The sequence below is a fragment of the Prionailurus bengalensis genome, chromosome C1 (genome assembly GCF_016509475.1).
Source record: "Prionailurus bengalensis isolate Pbe53 chromosome C1, Fcat_Pben_1.1_paternal_pri, whole genome shotgun sequence".
Classification (NCBI taxonomy): Eukaryota; Metazoa; Chordata; class Mammalia; order Carnivora; family Felidae; genus Prionailurus; species Prionailurus bengalensis.
In genome coordinates, this window is record NC_057345.1 from 100,084,108 (window position 1) to 100,109,619 (window position 25,512).

Sequence of the window (25,512 nt, forward strand, 5' to 3'; positions counted from 1 at the left end):
GGACTCGCCATCAAAAGGAGAGTGAATATATTTTTCGTCCCGTGGCCAGTATTGAGAGGTCCAGTTTTATCAGCTTGTCAGTGTAGATAATCATGAACTAGGGGTAAGAAAGGGGGCCTCATTTCAGCCTGTTCATGTGGCATGGGGTGGCTGCTCTTCCAAGCATGTCCCTCTCTGGTACCCTGGCTCTAGTTCTGGCCAACCCTGTAACTACCCCCACCCCCCCACCCCCAAGGAAGCTTAGACATTCCAGAATGCACTGAGTACAACACTACCCCTAATCCCACATACATGGAAATTGTCTCTGCCTCTTGCTTCAGAAGTGTCCGTTCACTTCACTTACATAAACACTGGGCAGATTTGCACCCAAGGCATAGAGGGGCAGTCTTCTTCCCTTTTTAAAATGTTCCCTGGCAGAAAGAGAGCATTTGGGGAAAAAATGAGGCAAAAGTAATATGCAAGGCTTAACATGGAGCCATCCTGGATACCCAAGGGATAAACAATCACATTTCAAGTCCTAGCCAGGCCAGCAGCTGCAAGAAGTTGATAAGGATGCTGCAGATAGGGCTGCGGAGCTGGGGGAAACACACATTAAAGCCTCTGAAAGGTCTGATTTTTAAAAAGAAGAAAAAGAAAAGGAAGCGCCTCCCTCTGCTTTTTACCGTCCCTCTAGTTGCTTTTGCATATTCTGTGCCATTTAAAGAATTACAGATGGGTTCTGCCTAATGCTGTATGGCTGCTGTGGCTTTAATCATTCTGTCATTCTCACTTTGCAGAAGGGCTGAACGTTCCCCCCCCACCCCCACCCCCGGCCCCACAAACATCCCAGCATTCCAGGTGTGCAGGGCACAGAGGCTGGTATGCTGGTGCCGCTCTGTCCTCCATCCTGGAAAATGGTTGCTGACGATTTCCCGGGTCAGGACAGCAGCACATCGTTTGGGAGAGATGGTGTGGTCTTGCTGCAGAGGCCCTCCGCCTCTGTTCCTGCTGTTCCTTCTCTCCTTCTCCACCAGTTTCCTCCCACCCCATCCTGTCCCACCCCGCTAAGAAGGAAAGCTAGGCTCACAAGTTCCATTCCGAACCCGCCTCTGGGGACTCCGGGTGTGTTGTGTGTCGCACAGAACTAGAGGCCGTGTAGCCTTTTACGATACGTTCTCAGCAGATGACAGTCAAGTGTCGAGAAAGCGTTGTTTTTTTTTGTTTTTTTTTGTTTTTTTTTGTTTTTTTTTAAGTCATCGTTTGTACAAAGGCACGCTTTAGGCTGTGGGGCAGGATGTGGTGGTAAAGGCTGCAATTCTTGACCCTGGAGCCCAGCAGGCCAAAGTCAGGAGCAGAACTCCAGACCCCCAGGGCACAGTGTCACAGAGCAAGAGAGGCTGTTAAGGGGTGGGAGGGGTGGGAGAAAGAAGGACCGTGTACTCCAGTAACTGTAAACAGCCATATTTTCAACATAATTTACTACAGGTCTCTGAAGTGTATATAAAACATTTTAGTGCAACATTTTACAAATAGTTTTCCTTTAAAAAAACAAACAAACAAAAACAAATCAACAGCTCTCTACATCATGCATGGGTAGTTTTCTTACCCCACCTGTTTTTTTCAACAATAAACGCAGAGAAACCATTGTTTGAAAAGAATATGAAAACCTGCTACAGAAACACCCTGATGAAAGAGGGTGCGGGTCGTATCCGTGTCCGGAATGGGCCTAGCACAGTGTAGTTTTTCATTAATGCAACATTGTAGCGTAGGTAAATACGTCCAGAGAACCAGTTGGCAATTTTTCCTCTTCTGGTCCAATGCCCCGAGCTCCGGCAGGCCATGTGCAATGAGGTCTCCCAGCCACTGGAGGGCACCATTACCGCTCATCTGACACCACATTTCCATAGAAATGGCCAAACAAGGTCCTGGGGATCTTCACAGAAAGCTGAAAAGCTCACCCTTTGATGGTATCCCCCAGCCCAACAGAAAATACACACGGGGGAAAAAAAATTACTAAAATACTGGCTTCGGTTTCTTTTCTTCCTTTCAAATTTCCTGTAACCGCTCCACATCTTTAATTGCGTGCATCACCTACTTTTCTATACCTGTGGGCAAGCTGGGCTCTTAGTAGTTACACAGCCAGTCCCAGCCCTCCGGCATCTTTCCCTTCACACAGAGGAAAGCCGGGCATCTTCCCTCAAGCACTCAGGCTACAAGGCAGGGGCCGATTTCCCACAGAAAGCCCACGTGCCTGTAATGAAGAAATGGGGCAAAGGACTGCCTCCTTCCCCCACCCCTGAGCCTGACTGTAGCCCCAAAGCGTTGCTGCAGCATACATAATACATGGAAATGAGCGTGTTAGGGATTAAGGTGTGGTGCCTACACAGAGTCTCAGAGGACAGTACTGGTGTGCGGGGAGGAAGAGGAGACCGGTCTACAACATAAGCCTGTCCGTTACCTTGCTTCCCCTGGGCTGCGGCACAGCAAGGCGTCTGGTGAAAACCCAGGCCACCACCTGTGCACCCAAAGACCCCGATGCGGATGGGCACCCGCACGGCCTCCCGTGGAGTCTGTTGCGTCTCAGGACAGACAACAATCCCTCTGCTCAGACTTCGCTCCGGAATCTCCGGTGGCTTTTTCTAAGCAGGGTGTACCCTTGGGGTTCAAGATGCAAGTTCCCGGAGGAAAGGGGATGGCGCTCTTGGCCAGCAAAATATAGGAAAGTCAGGGCACGCTTCTCCCCTGGGGTGAGCAAAAGGGCACAGGAGCGGGGGGGGGGGGGGTGTGCGGGTGCTAAGCACCCTGCTCCATAGTGTGAATGAACAGGGCGACTGGGGCCTTGTTGGGCTCTAATGGGCATTCGAATAAAAAGCCACCGTAACCGTGAACAACCAAATCACCTAAGACCACAAACAAGATCTAAGAAGGGGAAGGGCAAAACCCTACACCGGCATGAGGTGACTCTAAGCCGAGAATAGGTGGTCTGCAAGGGTTACAGACGGGCTGTGTCTGGACCTCTCCTAGGCAGATACTCTTACGGCAGTGAGACACATGGAGAGAGAAATGGTGAATGAGGAAGACACCGTTACCTTGGAGGGAAATCTAGTTGGAAGGAAGAAGAAAAACCTAGTCTTCGTATCTCCAGGGTGGTGGTGATCTCTCCCCTGGTCTCCAACTTCCAGGCTCTGGAAACCACCGCCCTCCCACCACCGACTCCTGGAGGAACTCAGCGGTCTGCCGGGCCCCGTGCCCTCCGGTGTAGGGTGCATACGGTGGGTGCTCGGGCCCTGTGTGTTCGGTTCAGCACGGCCCCCTTTTCAGGCCCACTGGCCACTTTCCTTTAAGAGTGTGGCAAAGCACCTTAAAATAGAAGCCCACCCGCGCACAGTTACCAGTCCGAGGCCGCTCCTGCGAAACAGATCAAGCCAACAACTAGCCTTGTTTCCTTCCTTCTCTAATCACTGGCTTTGATCAATCTGAAAGTCAGTGGCTGCTAAATGCAGCCTTCTGTCCAGGTTAGCCAGCAAAGCGTGTGCTGTTTGGGGCTTTCGACTTGTTCTCCAACAAAGTTGTGGTTTTTTTTTTTGTTTTTTTTTTTAATACGTAATTTTTTGGCAAGGTTGGAACGAAGCCTACTTTTGCTTCCCTGACAGTCCGGTCGGGCATCGTCTACTCTAATGGGGTTATGCAGGATTCCTCCCGTACGTACACAGTTCTTTGAAGCAAAATTCAATGCTTTCATCTTGACTACAAAGTGGTTCCAACAACTCCAGCTGAGGGAAAAGATAAGATACAAATTGGGCCCGCATGACACATAATTTTCAAGTCTCGTTAAGAAAGTAAAAAACGTTTGGGCATGTTTCTGATCCGTGAGTAGTATTTTCAAGTATGCAAAAACAAAGAGTCCTGGAAGAGATTCCTTTGCACCAAAAAGTCCGTCCTCCCTTTGGCCATCGGCGGTATGTTATGGGAAATTCGTCCGCAACGTTACGGAACCCAAAAAGGGTAAACCGGAGGGATTTAAAAAGAGTCCCTTACAAAGAATAAGAACCCCTGTAACATCTATCTGAGAATACGATATAAATCAGTGAGTAGATGTGGCATCTGGAGCTACTCACTACATTACCAAAAACAAAAACAAGAAGCCTAATTCTGCAGGATAAGGACATCTGCTCCAAAACAGCTAACCGACCACGACTGCCACCTAGAGGCGGTCTGTCTCTGTGCCGGATCCGGGACTTGGAACGTTGCTCAAGTCTGACTGTTGGCTGCCAGGAGAGCACTCCAAGAGTTGCAGCGCCGTCTGCGCGCGCCGTCCGATCACAGAGCAAGAGGCAGGAAGGGAGACTGTCAGCTCCTCCGCGGCTGAGGGCCGCTGCGGTCCCCTTAGTCTATGGCTCCTGGGTGGATACTGAGCACAGGGGGCTCCAGGCATGTGGGGGAGTAGTTGAGGTGTGGTTCTTTGATCCACAACAGGGGCACCCCATTCTTCCCGTCGGAGCTCTTGCTGGAGTTACGGCTCTTGAAGCGCACCAGCAGGATGGTGATGATGAGGATGCCGAAGATGGGGAAGGGGTAGAAGAAGACAAAGTAGAAGAGTGCGTCGTTGGAGCAGATGATGGACTGCAGGGTGGAACCTGAAACAGAGACAGGACAGTGAGGGCGGGGAGCCTGGACCGCCGGCCTCTGCGCCTCAAGACCTGGCCCAGCCCACCCGCAACCCCCGCGCCCACCCTGTCCTTCCCTTGCCGCTGCCAGGGGTGGGGGGACCACCCTCCTGGCCGGGTTCTCACAGCGGCGCCTCCTTCCACTCACAGCTGGAAGTTCATTCAAAGCGGTACCCCCATTTCCCACCGGGAGCCAGGACTGCGGCTTGGAAAGTCATATAAGAAAATGTAGTTTATTGACCGTGAACCCAGCTGCCCCTACAAGAAGATGCTGACTGCACCGAGTCCGCACCTCCTGCCCAGTGGTATTTCCCATGTCCCTTGGCACCGAGCTCTGCTCCAAGTGGGTTTCTCTAGGAAGTGACACATTCTCTCTCCGCCAGCTTCTCAGAGCAGTTTTACCAGAGACGATGGTTACTTGAGTAACCATAGCAGTGGTTAACATTATCAACTGAAATGCCATTATGGACCATTTACAAGTGTCCAAAAGTGTGTCTGTGGCTACAGAATTCATTCTGGATATGGAAGAGGATGAAACTGGCCCCCCCTCTTCCCAGACCCACAAGGCCTCAGCAGGGGCCCAGCCCCTGGTAACCTGCCCTTTTCCCTAGAAAATAAGGCTGCTGGCTGACCACCACGTTCTATGAAACGTAATAAATAGGGGCATCCACGGTGGGCAGACAGGTCTAAACACCTTCCCTTGTCCTTTTGGGTCATGCACTAGTTTGTCAGGGGTCTGAGTCTCATTTAGGCTTTTCTCTGCATTCTTTTCTACTGCACAGCTGTTGTCATCAGTATTATGAAGAAAACTCAGCACATGCTTATTAGATTTCCACAGTACATGAAATCGCTGATAGTTCCCCGCTCCACCCACTTTTCACTTACAAAACCTCAATTTCATATGGTTCCATCTAATCAACAGGAGGTAGTCAGAGAAAAGAAAAAGCTGACAAAGCTCAAACATTCAAGTCAGAATTACCTAGTAAAATGCATTGGCTGAAACGGAAACGAAGTTACAGTTTCTAGCAGATTCTGTCTTTCTGCGTTCCAGGCTAATTCTACTGTAACAAACACCGCCTTCAGTCTGCCATGTCCCACGCTCTGACAAAAGGCAACTGTAAGAGTGCCCTGTTAGAACAAATTATTCAGCACAGCCATTATTTCCTCTGGTCTCTGTCCATGGAGTTCCTTGATCGGGTGAGAAGTCCGAGTCCTGGACCAAGGGAGCAGGGCCGCCGCTAAGCCCTTCCCAGATGCCCTGTGGCATCACCCACTGCCCTTCTACTAGTTGGTTCTCCCAACCATGCGACATCCCCCCTAAACCTCGAAATCACCCTCCAAAATACACATGAGCCAAGAACACAGACCGTACTCAGGCTTCATTGTTTGTTTGTTGTTGTTTTTCTCCCTTCTTATGAGTCTGAAACACGGTAACTGGCTAAAGAGGGACCAGGCTGGCTATGGAGCCACCAGTAACACCTACCAATATACTTGGACGATGAGCTCTCACTAAAATAGAATCTGGTGGGACATCAGGCTTGTGATCACTTTAATTCCTACCCACGTGGGGCAGTCAAGGGTCAATTCCAAGAACTGGTGTTTCAAAGCCGAAATGCCTGGGACAGGTGGGAAAACCACTTACTGAGCCATAATCGAGCTCTGATTTCATTCTTCTAGACCGCTGGAATCAACAGTTGGAACCAGCAGGGACCTCCTTCCCCTGTAACCTGGGAAAACTCACTTGTGTCCAGAACACGGATGCCGATGGGGGCCGACTCCTCCTCCGTCAGCCGGTACCATTCCTTCTGGGGGCCGGGCAACCACTCCTCCACGCGGCACGAGTAGTTCCCCGTGTCCCGGGGGCTGGCCTGCAGCACGGTGAGCCGGTAGAGCAAGGGGGAGAGCCTCTGGAAGCGAAGCCGGCCCTCCCACGGGCTGCCTTCTGGGCCAAAGACAGCATCCGGGCCCACGCTCAGCAGGGCCGTCCGCTCTGTGAGGTCCTCTTCTTCCTCCTCGTCCCCCTCCTCCTCCTCCTGTTCTCCCAGGCCAGGGCCTCCCCTTTCCCCTCCAGCTTTAGTCCTCAGAGAGTACCAGGCCACGGCAAAGCGGGAGTCCTGACTTGATCGAGAAACGATGCTACAGTCCAGCTGGAAAGCTGCCTTCTCGGACACCGTGGCATTGGGGACCACCGTGTCCACCTGCAGGGCGGCGTCTGGGGGAGGTGAGGGGCAAAAAAAGGAGGAAGAGGCTGTTTTAGTTTCTCTGCTCAAAACAACCCGTGTGTCCATCACCAAATACACTCTAGTAACACAGTAACATACAATACACATCTACTACTGGAAGGAGTAAGGCAGTAGTACGTGGCAGAGATGAGGAAGGGCCCAAGGAAGATGGCTAGACTACAGGAGAGCTGTGCACCCTGTGTGCCACTGTATGCAGAAGAAAATGTGTTTTGTTCAGACACGTGGATTTGGTTACATTTACACAAAATATCTGTGGAAGAACTCACAAGAGGTGGTAACACGGCTGCTCATGGGAATCCGGGGAGGAAGGGACACTTACTTTCACTGTAACCTCTTGCAGTGGCTGAAGGGTCCCCCCAACCCCAAGATTCATGCCTATCTGGAACTTCAGAATGTGACCTTATTTGGAAATAAAGTCTTTGCAGGTGTGATGAACTCCTACTGGATTTAGGGTGGGCACTACATGCAACGACCAGTGTCCTGATGAGAAGAGAAGAGGCCACACAGAGAGAAGGCCCTGTGAACTGGGGCAATGCAGCCACAAGCCAGGGAATACTTGGGACCACAGAGAAGCTGGAAGAGGCAAGGAAGGATTCTTCCCTAGAAACTTCAGCGGGGGAAGCCTGGCCCTGCTGATAATTTGCTTCTAGACCACTAGCCTCCAGAACCATCAGACAATAAATTTTTGTTGTTTTAAGCTACGGAGCTTACACCAATTTGTTATGGCAACCCTGGACAAGGAATTCACCCTTCAGCAGTTCTGGAGTTTAAACTGTGTGCATGTAGATGGTTACCTATGCCCCAGGGAACCGAGGAGGTAAGTATTCTCCAAGGACTGAAGCCCAGCCATAGACAACAGACCCGAAAGTGCCCCTCACCTTGAGCACAGACCCCAGAAGGATGTCCTGGACAGCATCTTCCCGACAGAGATTGGAGACACAAAACAGCCGTGGAGAGGTTACCCAAGCAGGTGAGTCAGACCTCACAGACACCACCGGGCAGCTATAATCTCTATCTTCATTTTGCTGCCTCCCCCCTGCCTTTGTTTGGCTCACGGGATAGGTACTCAACAAATAATCCGTTCCCTCCCTCCTAAATGGCCTGTTTGGCCCTGTTGATGAAATGCTCGCAAAACATGCCAACATAACAGCCACAAAAGCAGAGATACCAAATCGGATTCTGCTTGGATAAAGACCAAATAGGACCACTTCCCAGGTACTGTCCTGGGCTTTCAATGAATTGGCTTCATGTCGCTCACAGGTGAACACAAAGCTGGGCGCCCCCACCTTTGTGGGGCTCTGCCAAGCCCCCGTACACCCCCATCCAGAATCTTGGTGTGCGTCACGGGCACCTGAAAGCTCACGACCTGGGTACAGGTGGTGGGAAGAGTGCCTTGGCCCAGCACCGGTGGGGGAGAACACGCTGGAAGGCAACGTGGCAGGGTGGAGAATACCCTATCATAGAGACTCCTGCTCCCTTGCACGTCGGTTTATCCTTCCAGAGATCACGGCTGACTGTGTCCCGAGCCATCAGAGAGGAATCCTACAGATTAAGGCACATCCTAGGGCACCTTCGCCCTGCAGAGCCTACCAAGCTGGTGTCCCAAAGCTCCCAGCGGCTGGCCAATGTGATGCCACGCAATGGCAAGATGGCAGAGACCCCGGAAGGGCCTCTTCCCCACCTACTCTCCCTTTGCTTTCTTCTCGTCTGAATGCTTACAATGTAACCATTCACTTTTTTTTTAAGTTTATGTATTTATTTTGAAAGAGAGAGAGCAAGCCTGAGTGGGGGAGGAGCAGAGAGAGACAGAGGGAGGGAGAGAATCCCAAGCAGGCTCCACAACGAACAGGGGTTTGAACTCAAGAACGATGAGACCATGACCTGAGCAGAAACCAAGAGTCAGGCGCCTAACTGACTGAGCCACGCAGGTGCCCCGGCGCTTAACTTTTCATGTAAATTTCCTGGCTCCTTCGCATGCTTAGTGATGACTCAATACAAGTGTTTTGAATGAAACAGGCCCACTTTCCCATGTCCTCCCCCCACTCCCTGTAGCATGTCTCTCACTAATGTGGTGGCCCGTGTCCGTCCCCTTCTGCCAGAGGCCAAACCATCTCCCTGTGCAGACTTTAGCACTCTTTCCTGCTTCAGGTGTAAGCCACAAGAAAGAAGGGTGCTTCTCCCCCTCCCCTGTAGGTTAAGCTTCAATGCAGTGGGCAGTCCAGAAATGTCTGCCCCTGGGCCACCTGGAGCCCTGGTTTGGCAACGTGCAAGTGGGCGAGCCTCCGGGGAGAAGAGCACACTCAGATGCCACGTCTCTGCCAATTTACCTTTGGAAGAAGACACGCGGCAGTTTCTAAGCAAGGCGAAAAGAGAAAATACATAAGCTCATGGCAAATAGGAGTAACCCCAGGCAGGGGTGATTTCCTGTCCAGCTTCAGCAAGACACAGAGCAGAGAGATAATGCCCTTTCCTGTAACAAAGGGCACGTTCACTCTCGAAGTGTGTGTTCCATGACGCATGGGGTGAGCACGGCTGCGAGGCCCCCGTGTCCCACCAAGGCAGACAGCCGCTCCACGCAGGTGTGGAAACATGACGAATGCTCCCACCAGACCACCAACAGAGGCCCTGGGATGCTCAGAAAATGGGCAAGACGGAGCGTTCGCACTGGCCCAGCCACAAAGTTCATTCCTGCCCCATGTCCGCTGCGGGGGGAGGCACTGACTTTTCGCTCTGACTTGAATGAGGAGGTGATATTGCAGAGGACACAGGAATCCTGCTCACCTCTGCTTTAATTATGGGTTTAAATGTGTAACGATCATTATACCGAGTAATTATGTGCATTTAGCCACTTTAGGAACAACGGTAAGGACAAGAAAAGCCACACAGCGCAGTCAGAACAGTCGTCGGCACCAATAAAATTATTAGGAAGTGAAAGACTAAATTTCATCATTTTCTATTTAAAGCACATGAATCCATTGTTTTCCACTGAAAACCTAGAAGCCCAATTTTTTGAACCGCACGACTACTGTTTCAAAAGTTTTTGCATATCTACCACCTCCTGAATCTGAATGTATTCTTTAAAGAGAAAATATTCTGTGTTCTGCAACAAGTGAAAAATGTTACTCTAGCGAAGAGACAGGATCACCTTAGGCCAAAGCCAGATGTGCAATTTCCCATTTGCTTAGGGGAAAAAAAATCTGAGACAATTATAAACGCAAAATGTAAATGCTCCTATGTTTAACCGCAAACAACGTATTTTGCGCAGCGCACAAAGTAGGACACTCACGAGGGGAAACGCCCAAAGCAGTGAGGGCCTGGGGATGTGAAGCCTCACCTGGCCGCATGACAGTAACAGCCATCTGCCCGGCAGTGTCCTCTGCCCGTTTATACCACACGCCGCTGGGGCTGGGGAGCCACTCCTCCACGCGGCAGCTGTAGGTCCCACTGTCCTGCACCGCCACGTTCTGGATGAACAGCCGATACACGCCGGACGAAGGACTCTCCAGATGCAGCCGCCCCTTCAGGTTGTTTTTGGCCGCCTGCTCTCCATAGTGGAAGGTGGCCTCGCGGCTCAGGCGGGCCACAGTCTCCCGCTCCGGGTGGTTGGGCTTCCACACAAACCACTCGACCACGAGCTGGGACGCAGCGCTGGTGCGGTTCAGCACCACACACTCCAGCTGCACCTGCTGCGTCTCCAGCACCGACAGATTCCCCTGCGCTTGGCTGAGCTTCAGGCGGCTGTCTGGAAAGGGGAGGAAAGACACATTAGCAGCGAGGCACAACAGGTGCTCGCATGCACGTTTTGCAAACGCAGGCCGACGGCTGCCCTCCCTGTGCTAAAGGGCAGCGGCACACTCCATCAGCAGAAACACTTCCGGGTGGAGCGCCCTACACATAACGCGTTCCTGGATCGCGTGTCCGAGTGCCCAGACCGTCAGCACTTCATGGTAACAGCTGTCCCCCAATTTATATCTCGTTGATTCAGATGCACAGAGGAGGACAAGCATGAGCTATGGATGCCTCCACACCCAGTGACAGCAGACCATAAGCATACAGCTGACCAGAGGGGTGGCTGCGAAGGGACAGGGTGCTGAGACCCCCTTTCAAGCCCAGAGCAAATTTTAAAAACTGACCACAGGATGGCTAGAATACACCAGACTGTCCACCACCAAAGAACTACAGAGGAAGCAGTTTAAATATGTCCCCGAGTTGGCCTTAGGAACCGCAGTCCTTGCTTTCTCGGGTTCCCTCTCGAGGTGGGAACAGAACTGATCTGACATTAGTGAAGAAAAGGCCGATATGGATGGAACCAGTGACTTGACAGCTCAGCCCATCAGATCCTCCTCTAGAGAGAAAAGTGTCGTTAATGATGGTACACCCAGATGACAGGCGTGTAATTTCATAAAAGGTCCTAATGAGTCTATCTGGACCAGAGAGATCAAACAGCTACAGAACTGCAGGAACACCTGGGGAAGGAGACCTTTGGAGTGACATTTGAAGAGGGAGAGGGCCGCGCACCGTCACGTTTTACTTTTTACATTTCAAAACTTCCCGAGTATTTTACAATGGAAGGCAATACCCTTTGGTATTAAAAGGTCAAAAATTAAAAATAACAGAAAAACTGTTTTAAATAACTGGTCTCCCCAGAATATACATATACGTGTGTGTGTGTGTGTGTGTGTGTGTGAAGATGTTAACTCTAGTTGTCCTGGGTTGAAAGATTATTTTCTTCTTTGTGTTTTCCAAACGCTCTAGAAGCATATTCTTTCTCATCAGCAAAAAAAAAAAAAAAAAAAAGGAGAGGGCTGGTGTATAGAGAAAGGAGAAGCAGAGGAAGGAAAAAAAAAAAAAAGAAACGAAAACTCTCAACTGAAAAGGAGGAACGTGTTGTTTTAATCAGGGTCTTGTGCGTTTTCTGTTTATGGTGTTAATATTCCCCAGAGATGGCTCTCCCTACACGGATTTTGACAAACATCCTTCCTGCCCCAGTGAGCTCACTGTGGGTCTGTAGTCTCAGACGGGGGGGTCCCTCAATAAATTTAGGATCCACCAAGATTCTCTTAGTTTCTGCACAAACAAGTGAAGGGAAAGGATGACACATCTGGTGGGCGGGGGGATCATGTCCTCCCACCAGACAAAGTGACCAGAACTGAAAACAGACAGGAAGAACAGAAACCTAAGAGAACCTGTGTAGGCCAAATGACAAATGCCAGTTTTCAAAAGTCCCAAGGACTGGCCTGAGGTCTCTGGAAATACCAAGAGGGACCAGGCAGACCAGAGCTTCCTCTGCAATACGTCAGCAGAAGGGTTCCCGAAAGTGCCACTGAGGGGGGTGACAATTTGCACTGGGGCAGTCTTAGCAATACAACACCTAGAGGGAAAAGAGGGGGCCAGGCCACGTCCAGGCCTCTGCATCTGGTCCTATGTGCTGTCTGAACAAGTGTTTATTGAGGCTTCCTGGGAGACAAGCCATGGGAACAGAAAGGTAAAAAATACACACACACACACACACACATGCACACGCACACGCACACTTCTATATATAACACATATTTCATGATGAGTGAATTTCCATATGTATAAATACGAATAAGCAGTTTATAATTCCTTACATATGAATAAGTAAAGAAACAGAATGCCAGGTGGGGGTGTGTGCTAGGCAGGGGACAGAGAAAGGGGTACAAAGTGACTAGGATGCTATTTTAGTTAAAATGAGCTAGAAACACCTTTCTGAGGAAGAATGAGATAAATGAAGATCTATGGTCAACCTGTTCCAGGCTAAGAGAACAGTAACTACAAAGGCCCTGGGTGTCCAAGGAAAGCAGCCATCTGTTCCTTATTCAATCAATATTTATTAACGGCACCATGCCAGTGGCTGAAAATACAAAGACACAGCCCTGTCCTCAAAGTGCTTAGAGTAGAAAAGAATTGCAAACAAATAATTGTTACATTAGGTATCTTATAACGAAAAAGGAACCTCTGGCGATATGGGAGAAAGCATGGAAGGCTTCCTGGAGGTGATGTCAAGTGAAGTCTTGGGGATGGGGTAGAGACAGGGGAGAGGCAGTGGGAGAGGGGCGTTCCAGGCAGAGAGGACAGCATATAAACGAATGCATGGAGATGGGACTTAGGGTAGCACCCCCGCCCATCAGGAAGGACAGGCAGCGACAACAAATCACAGGCCACGCAGATATGAGGGATGGACAGGGAGCTTAAGGCTACATCAGGTGGGGCGTAGAGCTCTTTAACAAGGGGAAAGGGAGACTGACGGGGCACCCTTCACATGTGAAAAGATACGACCCAAAGTTATCCTGGGCTGTTCCAGGGGCAGACCTAAACCTGGAGGGAAATTACATGGAGGGGGGTTTTCCACCCATGAGGCCTGCAGATGTAGAAAGCTCCCCCCACCCCGGGAAGCATTCCAGCAGAGGTCAGGTGCCAGCCCAGTTTGTCAGGCAGCAGAATGAGGGCCGCACCCACAGTCTGAGAGGAGGCAGAGGGGCAGATCGCTTTGCAGACAGGGAGGGTTCCTGAAATGGGTAGTAAGAAAGAAAGGGGAAGCAGAGGACAGAGACTAGAAAGTGCCCTCTGGGTCAGAAGCTGGCTATGGAGCTGGCGCCAGACTGAGCTCCGGGGTGTGACCTGCAAACCCAAAAGAAGACCCAGGAGCTGCCAGGGACCCTCCCTTGCCACCTCTTGCTCAGCACAGCTGCCCCTTGGGCCTCTCCCTGGTAAGGAAGACGCTGTCCGTAAGAGCAGAGTCAAGGACGCTTTCCTGGGGTTGCCCTCAGCACCAGGACACTCTCACTGCAGACAAAGCGGGCAGCCCACAGTGCACCAGGGTGACGGCCCCCGCACCTGCACCCACACCCCGCGTGGAGCCTGCGGCACCCCGTCACCCCCAGGCAGGTCTCTGCACCTGCACCCACACCCCACGTGGACCCTGCGGCACCCCGTCACCCCCAGGCAGGTCTCTGCACCTGCACCCACACCCCGTGTGGACCCCACAGAGCCCCATCACCCCCAGGCAGGTCTCTGCACCTGCACCCACACCCCGTATGGACCCCACAGAGCCCCGTCACCCCCAGGAAGCCTCTCTGTACTAACCCCATGCCGGCCGCGCCCTCGTCTTACCTGGCCGCTTCACAGTGACTTCTGTGCGCCCCGAAACCTCCTCGGCCAGCTTGTACCAGGCATAGTTGGGGCTCAGCAGCCACTCCTCCACGTGGCAGTAGTAGCTGCCACTGTCACTGACCTCGGCCCTCTGCACGGTGAGGCTGAACAAGCCCCCAGACACGTGCCTCTCGAACTGCAGCCGGGGCCTCAGGCCCTCCTCCTCGGCATAGGTGCCGTACTCAAAGGCGGAGCTGTGGGTGGTTTTCAGGATGAGCTTCCCGTCGGCATCCGAGGGCTTATGCACGTACCAGAGCACCGCAAAGTGGGAGTTCGAGCTGGTCTGAGACTTAACCGAGCAGTTCAGCTGGATGGGCCTGTTTTCCACCAGAGTGAGGGTCCTCTTCGACTTGCTCACCTGCAGCTTTGTCACTGCAACGGAAAGGGGGCGATTCAGCACAATCACTGCACACACCCGCCCAGGAACGTCCCCAGCCTCACGTGCGGCCTCCAGCCTGGTTTTGCCCTGCACGGTTCCGGGAGGGCCGGCCGCGGGCGGGCTTCCTTCGAAGCATGGCTCGGTGTGAGGGAGGCTGCACGGAGCCGGTTTTACCCCAACATCCCTCCACCTGTCTCCTCCCTGCTCCCCTCACCTGCACGCAGCCTCCAGGGGACCTAGCTGAAACTTCAATCATTTGCCTGCCTAGGAAGTTCAATGGCTGGCTCCCAACTGCTTGAGCTCATAAAGGAAAAAAAAAATTCCTTTTCACAGTACAAAGTCCCTCCAGGATTTGGCTCTTACCCAACTGCCCTCACTCATCTCAGTGACTCACCCTTCCAGCGCCCCCACCCCTCCCCAGCCCCCTGCACCTCCTCCTTGAGCTCTGGTCTCTGCTCAGCTGTCCTCTCTGCCTATGTCCTTCCACCATCTCCCTCCACACCCCCGATCCTTCTGTGCCCTCGTCCTTCCATGCCCCCTCTTTCCCTCCCATCCTACTGGGCCAGCAGCCCCTCTCTGCCCTGGCACCACGTCTTCTACATATCTTCCGGAAGTTTTTCCTTAGTCTCTCTTCCACCCTAGCCTCTGAGCGCCCTGTGGGTAGAGATCAAGGTTTTCCCTTGCAGTCTGCAAGTATTTTGAGTGTGCCCCTCCTGAATCTAATAAGTGCTAGGGATGCCCTGAAGAACACTGTCCTGCCTAGGGGATGTTCTCGTCACTGCACCCCCAGAGCCTGGCACAGCGCCTGGGCTATGGAAAAGCACTCAATCAGTGTCTGCTGGGATATGTGGGGGAGAGCATGTGAGAGAAATATGGTAGCAGGTAGTTCGGGGATTGCCGGGGTGATCTTCCTGGGGGCAGAGAGAGGGAGAGGGCAAAGAAGAAAATGCCGAGCAATGGGACAGAACGGAGCCACCTCCAGGGTCCTTCCGGAAGGGAGGGCAGACTCCGGAGTGCCACTCTACCTGCTAATTAATGGCTATGCTCGCCTTTGAGGTGGCAGGAAGCCAAGGTCGAATGACAAATATCTGACGTAGGTAATCTGGGATCATACCTACTCCATCTTTATTACACTTGGCTCTGCTTTCCCGCTACCGACCATCCTCTCCGTACTGAAAAAGTTTTAAAAAAGGAAGAAGACGTAACTCTGAATTCCCCCTGGGGAGCTATCAGTGCAAGCACCTTTTCACACCCCAACTCAAATTTCTGAAAGCCGCAGACAGTCACTTGGATGCCCTGGTCCCGCACAGACAAACGTTGCGGATGGCGGGATCTGATACCCAACGCCATTACTGCAAAAGCCGCTCTAGGGACAAGAAACTCAGTGGTGAATCGGGTGGCACTCTTCACAAAGGACTGCTGGCTGAACTCACGTCCCCACAGACCTTCTCAAGCCATCAAGAACGCACCAACACGAGAGGACTCCCAGGTCCCACAGCCCACCCTTCTGGTTTCGTCTTTTGTTGGAGCCCAGTCTCCCGCGTTCTCCCTTCTTCAAACACACAGAGTCCTCCAGGGCACGCCGGGAATCCTGGGCAGGGTTTACCAGTCAGCTTCCAAGCTCAGCAAACTGGATGCACACGAGCTTGCCAGTCGACTTTTCAGATCGGATTCCGGCAATACTTAGAACACCCAGCTCCCTTTTCATTCCTTTCCAACCCAATTCACCGCATGCAAATGATATCTACATCAGCACAAATGATACCACCTGAATTATCTGGTTCTTGTCCAAGAAAACTGGGCTGTTCAGTGCAGAGTAGAAAGAGCTTTAAAATGTATTATTAATTGGGGCCAGATTATTTTTGCAAGTGTTACTAAGGAAACCTCAATTGCTATAGTAACTGCATATGTTAAACTGGAATCCTATGACTAAGCTTCAGTTCGGTCACATGGTCCCAGAGCAAGGATCCAAGGAAGAGAAATGTTTCAAAGGATTGCCATTTTTTTTTCTTTCTCTCCTTCCCATGTCAAAATATTGTGAAGTGTTGAAAAGCTGGAAAGAGAGGCATTTTTGAAATGTGGGGCATGCCTGACAGGTGGGCGAGGGGTCAGCTCCTATTCTATGCTCTGAATTCCCTCCCGCATCTCAAGGGCAGGGAGGACCTTCCCTGAAGCCCAGAGACCGCAGCCCCCACGACTAATTAGGAAGATCCGCCGAGTCCTGTCCAGTACTGCCCTGGGCAGTGTGTCTGTCTACACCACCCTCCTCCACAGAGGCGGGGGGGGGCCTGGGGGCCCTCAAGGCCCACAGGAATTTTCATCTGCATGATGACAGCACCTCACAGGAGTGCTGTACAGGTTAAACGCAACGGTCTATAGAAAGACTTTAGCGCAGAGCCTGCTAGATCACAAACACGCGATCCATTTTCGCTCTTCCCATTTCTTTTTGGTCTCTGGGTTCAGTCCCACGTTCAAAGCTCAACAGGACAACGGGTCAGACTGGCACATTTGCTACTGAAGTGCTCCCCTGGACCAGCAAGCAGCAGGGTCACCTGGGAACTTGTTAGAAATGCAGACTCTGGGACCCCCCCACCCCGCACACCCCCCGGCGCTCCCCAGCCCACTGGCTCAGAATCTGCCTTTAACAAGATCCCTGGGTGATTTGCGTGCACCTTAAAGCCTGAGAAATCCTGGACATGGCCCTGTGAGTGAGTGGATTTCGAGAGGCAACAACGTAGAGGTGAAAAAGGAAAGATGCTGGGGGCCAAGGCCAGGTTAATCCCCAACAGCGAGTCAGCAGGAGGAAGCGGCAGGAAGAGAGGATTCGGGGCGAGGTCCCCACCTGCCTCCCCACCTGCCGGCACAGGCTCCAGTCACACCCTATCACACACGCCGCCTCCGGGGACACCTCAGGCTCCCAGAGCTGGGAGAGCTGTGCCCTGTTTGAGGGAGGGGCTCTATCTTTCTGCATCTGGAGGCTTTCCTTCCTAGGCCTCTCCTCAAATGGAATCGTGTGCTGTGGGTTTGAGAAGAGGACGCTGCGTTACATCAAGGACGGGGTGGTAACAGGTGGGAGGCATCAGGAGGAAGGAGGGAGCCAGCTCAGAAGGGGGCCCGCTGCACCAGCCGACCTACCCATTCTGCGGATTCTGCTTTGTACCTGTGCTCAGCACACACAACTTCCATTGGTAAAGGATTTCCTTACATCCAGCTAGAGCTGTTAATTACAAAAAAAAATTTGTTTTTATTTCGGCGGGAGACAGAGAAAGCAGGCGAGCAGGGGAGAGGGGAAGAGGGAGAGAGAGAATCTTAAGCAGGTGCCATGTTCAGCACAGAGGCCGACACGGGACTCAGTCTCACAATCATGAGATCATGACCTGAGCCGAAATCAAGAGTCAGATGCTCAACCAAATAAGCCACTCAGGCACCCTGAGGTTAACTTTTTAAAGGCCTTTTCTTTCCTACTGAATTATTTAAAGGGCACTGAATGATCTGTGGCCCAAGCATTTGCTAAACAAACTAATAAAAGGATGACCAAATAAATATGTGATGGATCTTGTCTTGGAGGTACGGAATATAAAGGAAAGGCATTTAATCCTGACTGTGATGGGAGGGACAGCACATTTCAAAAAGCGTGTGACCTCTGAGCTCAGCCCTGAAAAACAAGTGACTAGGTAGGTGCTCCCCAGGCACAGGACGGGGGGAGAAAGGGCACCCAGGTGAGCGAAGGTGAGAACTTCTCTGTGCACCACTTTCAGGGAAGGGCAAGCAATCAATGCGGCAGGCAGATGAAGCGAGGGGCCTGGAGTGCGTGTCAGACGATGCCACCCCCCACCCCCCCGCTGGGGCTCCCAGCGGGCATCCGTGGCCTTCCCACAGTAGCATCACCTGGGCACCTACTGAGACCACTGAATCACAAACGCCACAGGGGAGGCCCAGCGACCTGCAGTCTCACAAGAGAAGCCACAGGTGTGGTGGTGAGGTGGCCACGGGAAACCCAGGGGACAGCAGCTTCTGTGCAGGGGGTGAGCAGAGGCCAGTGGTAGCAGGAAAGGAGACACAAGCCGTGAGGGAGGCGGGGGGCGGGGGGGGGAGAGAGAGAGAGAGAGAGAGAAGAGGCTGTGCTTTATTAAGGACATGTGACAATGATCATTTATGTTAGGCATTAGGGGGGTCAGCGGCTGGACAGCAGACGTTTGTCAACTTGCGAGAACCAAGTCAGCCAAGAAGAGAAAACTATGGGGGGGGTGTGTGCCACCCTTTCTCAGAGAAGGAGATGGCAAAGGCACCTGCCAGTCAAGCAGTTACATCCTAAGCCCCTGCTCCTCTTCTCCCTGTGGCCAGGCCCCATTTGAGCCCCTAGAATCTGTGTCCAACCTCTCACACTTGGCCTGCATTCCAGCCTTCCTGCCTGCAGCCTCAGCCCCCGCCAGGGAGAGCTTCCTAAGCTGCAAACGGGAGCGTGTTGCTCCCAGCCAAGCAATAGCCCCACAACAGCAGTTTTCAACAGGGCAGCCCCCAGGGACGCCGTGGAAACCTGTGGGCGGGTCTTTCCTGGTCACATTGATTGGGTAATGGCTCTAGTCACATTTAATGGACGAGCGCCTGCGACAGATGTAAAGCCACGTCTGGGATGGTTCTATGCAACAAAACTCTACCTCGTGTCCCGTGTGACTTTTTTTTTTTTTTTTTCAACGTTTATTTATTTTTGGGACAGAGAGAGACAGAGCATGAATGGGGGAGGGGCAGAGAGAGAGGGAGACACAGAATCGGAAACAGGCTCCAGGCTCTGAGCCATCAGCCCAGAGCCTGACGCGGGGCTCGAACTCACGGACCGCGAGATCGTGACCTGGCTGAAGTCGGACGCTTAACCGACTGCACCACCCAGGCGCCCCCCCGTGTGACTTTCAAAGGACGTTCATATGGGTGAAAACTCTGTCCCTGAGCCTAGAACCTACATGCGTTTCATTTTATTATCTCCACAATACTTTTTTTTTTTTTCTTGGCATGGTTTTACTATATGCCAGGTAAATGAAGGAAGGGTTTTCCTTTGCTCTGTTCAGTGCTGCTGTAAGAGTTGCTCAGGATTTCGGACGCCCTGTCCAGGACAGCAACGCCCCTTGCACCGGCCGGTGTGCACAGGGACAGAGCCGCAGTGCCTCTGCCCGGGGTAGCCGACCCTGAGCACGTTACATGTTACAGCATGTTACAGCGCATCGTTTTATTATGAACCACCCTCTAAAAAATTCATCCTTTTTTCCACAATTTGGGGCACTGTGACAATTTTTAAAGATTATGTTGAGTAGGAATGTGAGATGGTCTAGGAATTTCATGTAGTAAAGGGACTGTTCTAGATTGTTATAAAAAGAAGTATATGATCTGAGCATGATGGGAACTCCTAACTGCTCGGTTTAGAACGTTCTTATTTAACAAATGTATATAATCCTCTCTACATGCTGAGCACTACTCTAAGCACTTCAGAAATGCTAACTACTTGCTCCCTACCAGACCTATGAAATAAGTATTATTAGTCCCAATGTTACAGACACTTGCCCAAGGGCACACTGCTGACCAGTGGTAGAGCCAGGATTCAGAGTCAGGCTGCCTGGTGTGTCCGTGCTTTTAACCATCACATACGGTGACCCTCCATACTTCTGTGTATAAAAGGGGCTCCCCTAGGGGCGCCTGGGTGGCTCAGTCGGTTAAGCGTCCGACTTCGGCTCAGGTCATGATCTCGCGCTCCGTGGGTTCCAGCCCCGCGTCAGGCTCTGTGCTGACAGCTCGGAGCCTGGAGCTGCTTCAGATTCTGTGTCTCCCTCTCTCTCTCTGCCCTTCCCCCCTCACGCTTTGTCTCTCTCTGTCTGTCAAAAATGAATGAACATTTAAAAAATATATATAAAAGGGGCTCCCCTGGCTCTCACCAACATACCTGGGGACAAACCCCTCCCTGACTCCATGCTTCACTCGTATCAAAACAAGCATGATGCTTCCTCCGTCCGTGATGTTCTCTGCACACACTCTGTTCTGAGCTGGAAACGTCCCACTGCCCGCCCCCACACATGCCGATTCCCTCCCTTGGGCCCATCGGTCATACCCCAGGCCGGCTCTCTTGCACCCCTGTGACTCTTCCCTGTGCTTCCTTCCTCCCAGGCCCTCAGGACAGCCTTCCAGGCAGGGACTGGAGTCTGCAGCTGCAGCATGGAAACGGGCACACAGTAGGTGCTCAAATGTGCTTGTGGGCGGCAGTGGCAGGAAGGAGCAAGGAGAAAAGTAGCAAAGGTTTAGAAGCAGAAACAGCTAATTCGGGGTAACCCAGACATGCCCTGTCTCACCTGTCTGCAGACACAGCGGTGACCCTTTATGCAGGGCCTGCCAATTGGTACACCTGGCGTCACCATGACAACGAGGCCTGGAGGCTTGGGGGTGGGTGCTGGGGACTCCTCTAGGCGCCCTTGCACTCATGCTCACTGTCTCTGAGCACTTAGCAGGCAGAAGCCACAGGCTCGTGGCCTGGGAGGGGAACCCCAGGTTCTCCTGAAAGAAAGTAGGGGCCAATCCCACTTGGGATGAGGCAGCCTGTCACTTATCAGACTGTGACAAGGACAGCCACAGTTCGCATGCCCCGGACCCATGCAAGTCAAAGAAAAAGCCCTCAGCTCGCCCAATCTGCCAGGTCAGCAATAAGAAATTGGAGAAAACGGATTTGGCAGCATCCAGAGGGAGGGTATTAAATATTCATCCTGACTACCCATCAGTAAATCCCAGCAGAATACACCCACTGACAAGTCGGCTTTCTGCACTGGAGGCTGTCCTCCTGGAAGCTTGTTTATTGCTTTGTCAATCTGAATGTGCAATATTTAATAGCCAGACCAGGAGAGGGTCGTAAACGTTTGGAAAATGAGTGCTGACATTTCCCTTATTGCTTCCGTATTTAGGGATGTGTAATTGGAGGGTGTTTTTGGTGCGAAAGAAAATCAGAAGGAAGCAAAGCGATGCTTCGAAATTAAAAGAGAAAAGAATGGATTAAGAGCGAAGAATCGAATATGTTGAGCTGGCTTAAAGTCTTGCCTAAATGCCCCATGGGGGTCACACTCTGTGATCAATGAGAGTCAGGCTAAGCGAAATCAACAAAATCAGAGTGATGGCATTCCTTGAAGATTTCCTTGGGGATGTGCAGACGGAACAGGAAGCAGGTAAAAAGAATGGTCAGTGATGGATCCACAATCGACCGTGCCATCCAGCCAGAGATTTTAATGAATCAAATACCTGTGATGTGGTCAGGTCAGCAGGTGGCCCTGGCAAGGACCGGTCTGGGGCACAGACCACACAGAGCCCTCTGGGAGCAGATGACATCAGCAGTTAAAGGCTGATAAATGGACCAGCGTGACAGAGCCAGCACTCTCTAGGTTTCTCTCTGATTCTGCTGGAATAAGAATGTTTGACAAAATATTCTTAAAAGGGGGTGGGGAGTAAGAGCAGGAATAAGAAGCCGTGTTTTGAGGGACAAGGAATGCAGGGAGGGGAGAGAGAAGAGAAGCCAGCACTGGATTTGAGCTCTGGTATCCCCAAGTCTTAGGGGCCATCTTGTGGCAGAAATCTGAAGAAACAGGGGAGTTAGGGGAAGCATAAATTACACCCCTATACCATCAGCAAACTGGAACCCGTATGGGTTTCTCGTGACCCCAACGTCAAACAAACAAATTTAAGTATCTGCTAAAGGGCATCAGCAATTCGAGGATGGTAAACCAGAGAGAGGAGACAGCAAATAAAAGTACTTGGTACCACAGAGGATTCCTGAGAAGAAACATAAAATAGTAACTGTCCAGAAAAATACGTAATATAATAAAATTAAGAGCTTCGATTCTGGAACCAGACTGCCTGTCTGGATTTGAATCTTGCTTCTGCCACTTATTAGGGATCACTGGGTAATTTATTTAACCGCTGTGTCAGTGTGCTCATCTATAAAGTGGATGAAACAGGACCCCCTCTCGGTGTTGCATGGGCTAAGAACCAAGCAAGCTATTACATATAAAGCACTCAGGATGGGGACGGACACACAAGAAATGCTCAATAAGTATCAGCTGCTACATCGGCGTTACTGTTACTGCTACAGCCACCTGTGCTGAGACCTCCATGCCAGCAATCTACGGAGAAACTCCTTCTATGAAGGAGGCTATTAGCTGAATGCAAAAACATAATCTCTGACTACATGGCCTTCGAAAAAGTCAAAGTCTCCCTTTCACCCAGCCCCACGGCTTTTTAACAAGGCACACCTGGGTTCAAATCCCGACTTCCCACTCGCCACGCACTTGACTTGGCGAGTCAGAACCTCTCTGAGCCTCAGTTACTCCATTTATTAAATTTTTTTAAAATATTTATTTTTGAGACAGAGAGAGACAGGGTGTGAGCAGAGAGAGGGAGACAGAATCTGAAGCAGGCTCCAGACTCTGAGCTGTCAGCACAGAGCCCAACGCGGGACTGGAACTCACAAACCGCGAGATCATGACCTGAGCCGAAGTCGGACGCTCAACCGACTGAGCCATCCAGGCGCCCCCTCAGTTACTCCATTTATAAGCAAGCAACAGCTTCCTCCCAGGGTGGCGGTGCAGACAAAGGGGGCTGCATGCGCCACGTGTTGGACACGGTCAGCCCTCTGGTATCTTCCACCTCCACTTACCCCACACGGAAGTGCAGTACCCACCCGAGTGTGTGGGGGGGGGGAAGGGGGGGAAGTAAACACGAACATGAGGCTCTTTGGAAAGCAGGAAGTGCTAACTGCATAAATATTTAATAAAGGACAGAATGTAACACTTAGAGGCATGAACTCTCCTCTGAGCCTCAGCCACTCCCTGGGCGGTGGCAGCAGCTACAGCACCCACGGGCTCTCGAGGCAGCCTCCAGGGGACCTCGAAAGTGCACCACTGCTCACCTCTGAGCAGAGGCCACACAACAAACAGCCGCTCCCAGGCCTCCCACGCCAGTGCTGCTCCTTCCCGCTTGACAGTGAAAAACACAAACCAATTCAGAGCAAGGCACAGAGACCCGGAGACAGCCCTCCACCGCCTGGCTCTCTGGCGACATCCTCCCCCCCCACCCGGGAGGAATGACATGGCTGGCATCTGGAAGTCGGGGAGACCGAGACCACCAGCAGCTGCACCTCAGTTTTCCCAAGCTGGTTGGCTGCTACCACGCCTCTGACGCACCGAGAGGCCTTGGTTTCTCCACGGAGAAACCAAAATGGGGATACAAACATCCACATCATTTCACTGTTGGTGATGAATGGTTAAGAAGAATGTAAGTGCTAAGCCCACAGCCGGGCACCCGAGAGCTAACCTCACACATAGTTTTCCCTTATTCTCTTTAGTAACACCATAAATGAACCAGAATCCAAAGAACTCAAACCTTTGATGAGCTGTCCTCAGCCTTCCCTTACGTGCTCCAGCCTTAGAGTCCAAATAGGAATGGAAACAAGCAGGAGTTAGCAATCGATTCAAAAAGGCAATGTCAGGCAAGGTGCTGGGGTCAGCGCGAACCCTACCTTTCTACAGCCGTGGAACCATGTTGATGGGCTCCATGGCTCACAACACTGACCCTGAGGGCCAGAGGAGACCACAAATGCACAATTACAATCGGAATGTCCTAGTCAGTAAGGCGGCCACGTGTGTCCCTAGGCGTTTCCACAACAAGGGGTCACACAAAATGGGGTCTCTGCTTAACCCTCCATTAACCCAAAAATCCACTTAAGCAGCATAGCCTCTTCCCTAAGCTTCCGCTTGCCCAGGCTCAGGTTCTAATTGGCCAAGGAACGGTCCCATCATTTTTACAAGTTGCTTGTTCCAAACTTTGGTACAGAACAGGATTTTTTTTTTTAATTTAAAATTTTTTAATTTTTTTTTTAAATTTTTTTTTAACGTTTATTTATTTTTGAGACAGAGAGAGACAGAGCATGAACGGGGGAGGGGCAGAGAGAGAGGGAGACACAGAATCTGAAACAGGCTCCAGGCTCTGAGCTGTCAGCACAGAGCCCCACGCGGGGCTTGAACTCACGGAGTGCAAGATCATGACCTGAGCCGAAGTCGTCTGCTTAACTGACTGAGCCACCCAGGCGCCCCCAAATTTTATTTTATTTTATTTTAGAGAAAGAGAGTCTGCAAGTGGGGGAGAGGGGCAGAGAGAGAAAGAGAGAGAGAATCTTAAGCAGACTCCATGCTCAGTGTGGAGCCCAACGTGGGGCTCTATCCCAGGACTCTGCGATCATGACCTGAGCCGAAATCAAGAGTCAGATACTCTACCGACTGAGCCACCCCGGCACCTCCGAAAGAGGGCTTTTCACAGGGTTAGAAGAGGCCAAGGGTAAACTCAGACAATACCCCCCCATGTAACCTCACGTTGCTGAAAACAACACCGTGACCATCTCACATGGCGGAGCAGACCAGGTCAGGTACGAACCATGGCTGTGAGTGGGCAGAAGAATCCTCTTTGCAAGGGGTTCAAACCACCTTTGCAAAGTGGGTGGGTCACAGAGTCAGAAAAACGTCTTTGCAAAGTCACCTCTCATCCAACCCACGCTTCGCCGTGTAGGTGCATGTGCCCCACTGTGCAGGGGCCTGGCAATGGCAGAGACGCTGAGCAGCCTGGGCTCCACACCACAGCTGCTTCCAACCAAGCAGGAGAGGGGACGGACACCGGGGGGCCCATCAAAGCACATACACCTGACCCCTCCCCCGCATTAGGAAAAGCGCCCAATGACGGAGTGGTTGCAGGACACCCCCTGACCCAGGCTTCCCAAATTAGTGCGGCTTTACCAACGGCCGTGAAAGACTCCCCTCCGTGGGGAAAGGGAGCTCAAGGAGGAGGCCAGAGCCTGGCTCAGGGAATCAGCATGGGAGAGACAGACAGACACGGGTTCAAACCCTGGCTCTGCCATTTACCAGCTACGTGACCCTAGGGTAGCCACTTCCTCTTTCCTGGGGTTGTGAAATTCTCATAAAACCATCGACCCTAAGCACCTGCCACGAGGCAGTTACTCCGTTAAGTGCCTCACATGTTCCCTCTCCCATTTCACGTTCCT

At 51.8% G+C, this 25,512-nt stretch overlaps 1 protein-coding gene across 2 annotated transcripts in view; it reads right to left on the reverse strand.

Annotated features, from left to right (window-relative positions):
• Positions 1-1,440: 1,440 nt before the first annotated feature.
• IGSF3 (immunoglobulin superfamily member 3) overlaps positions 1,441-25,512 on the reverse strand; it is a 93,932-nt gene continuing 69,860 nt past the window's right edge. For both annotated transcript variants that reach the window (XM_043575942.1, XM_043575941.1), the window contains 4 exons: positions 14,024-14,434; positions 10,224-10,631; positions 6,388-6,858; positions 1,441-4,616 (listed from right to left, as the gene is read on the reverse strand). In XM_043575942.1, coding sequence (XP_043431877.1) covers positions 4,366-4,616; positions 6,388-6,858; positions 10,224-10,631; positions 14,024-14,434 — 1,541 coding nt within the window. In that variant the 3' untranslated portion in view covers positions 1,441-4,365. The remainder of the gene's footprint in view (positions 4,617-6,387; positions 6,859-10,223; positions 10,632-14,023; positions 14,435-25,512) is intronic.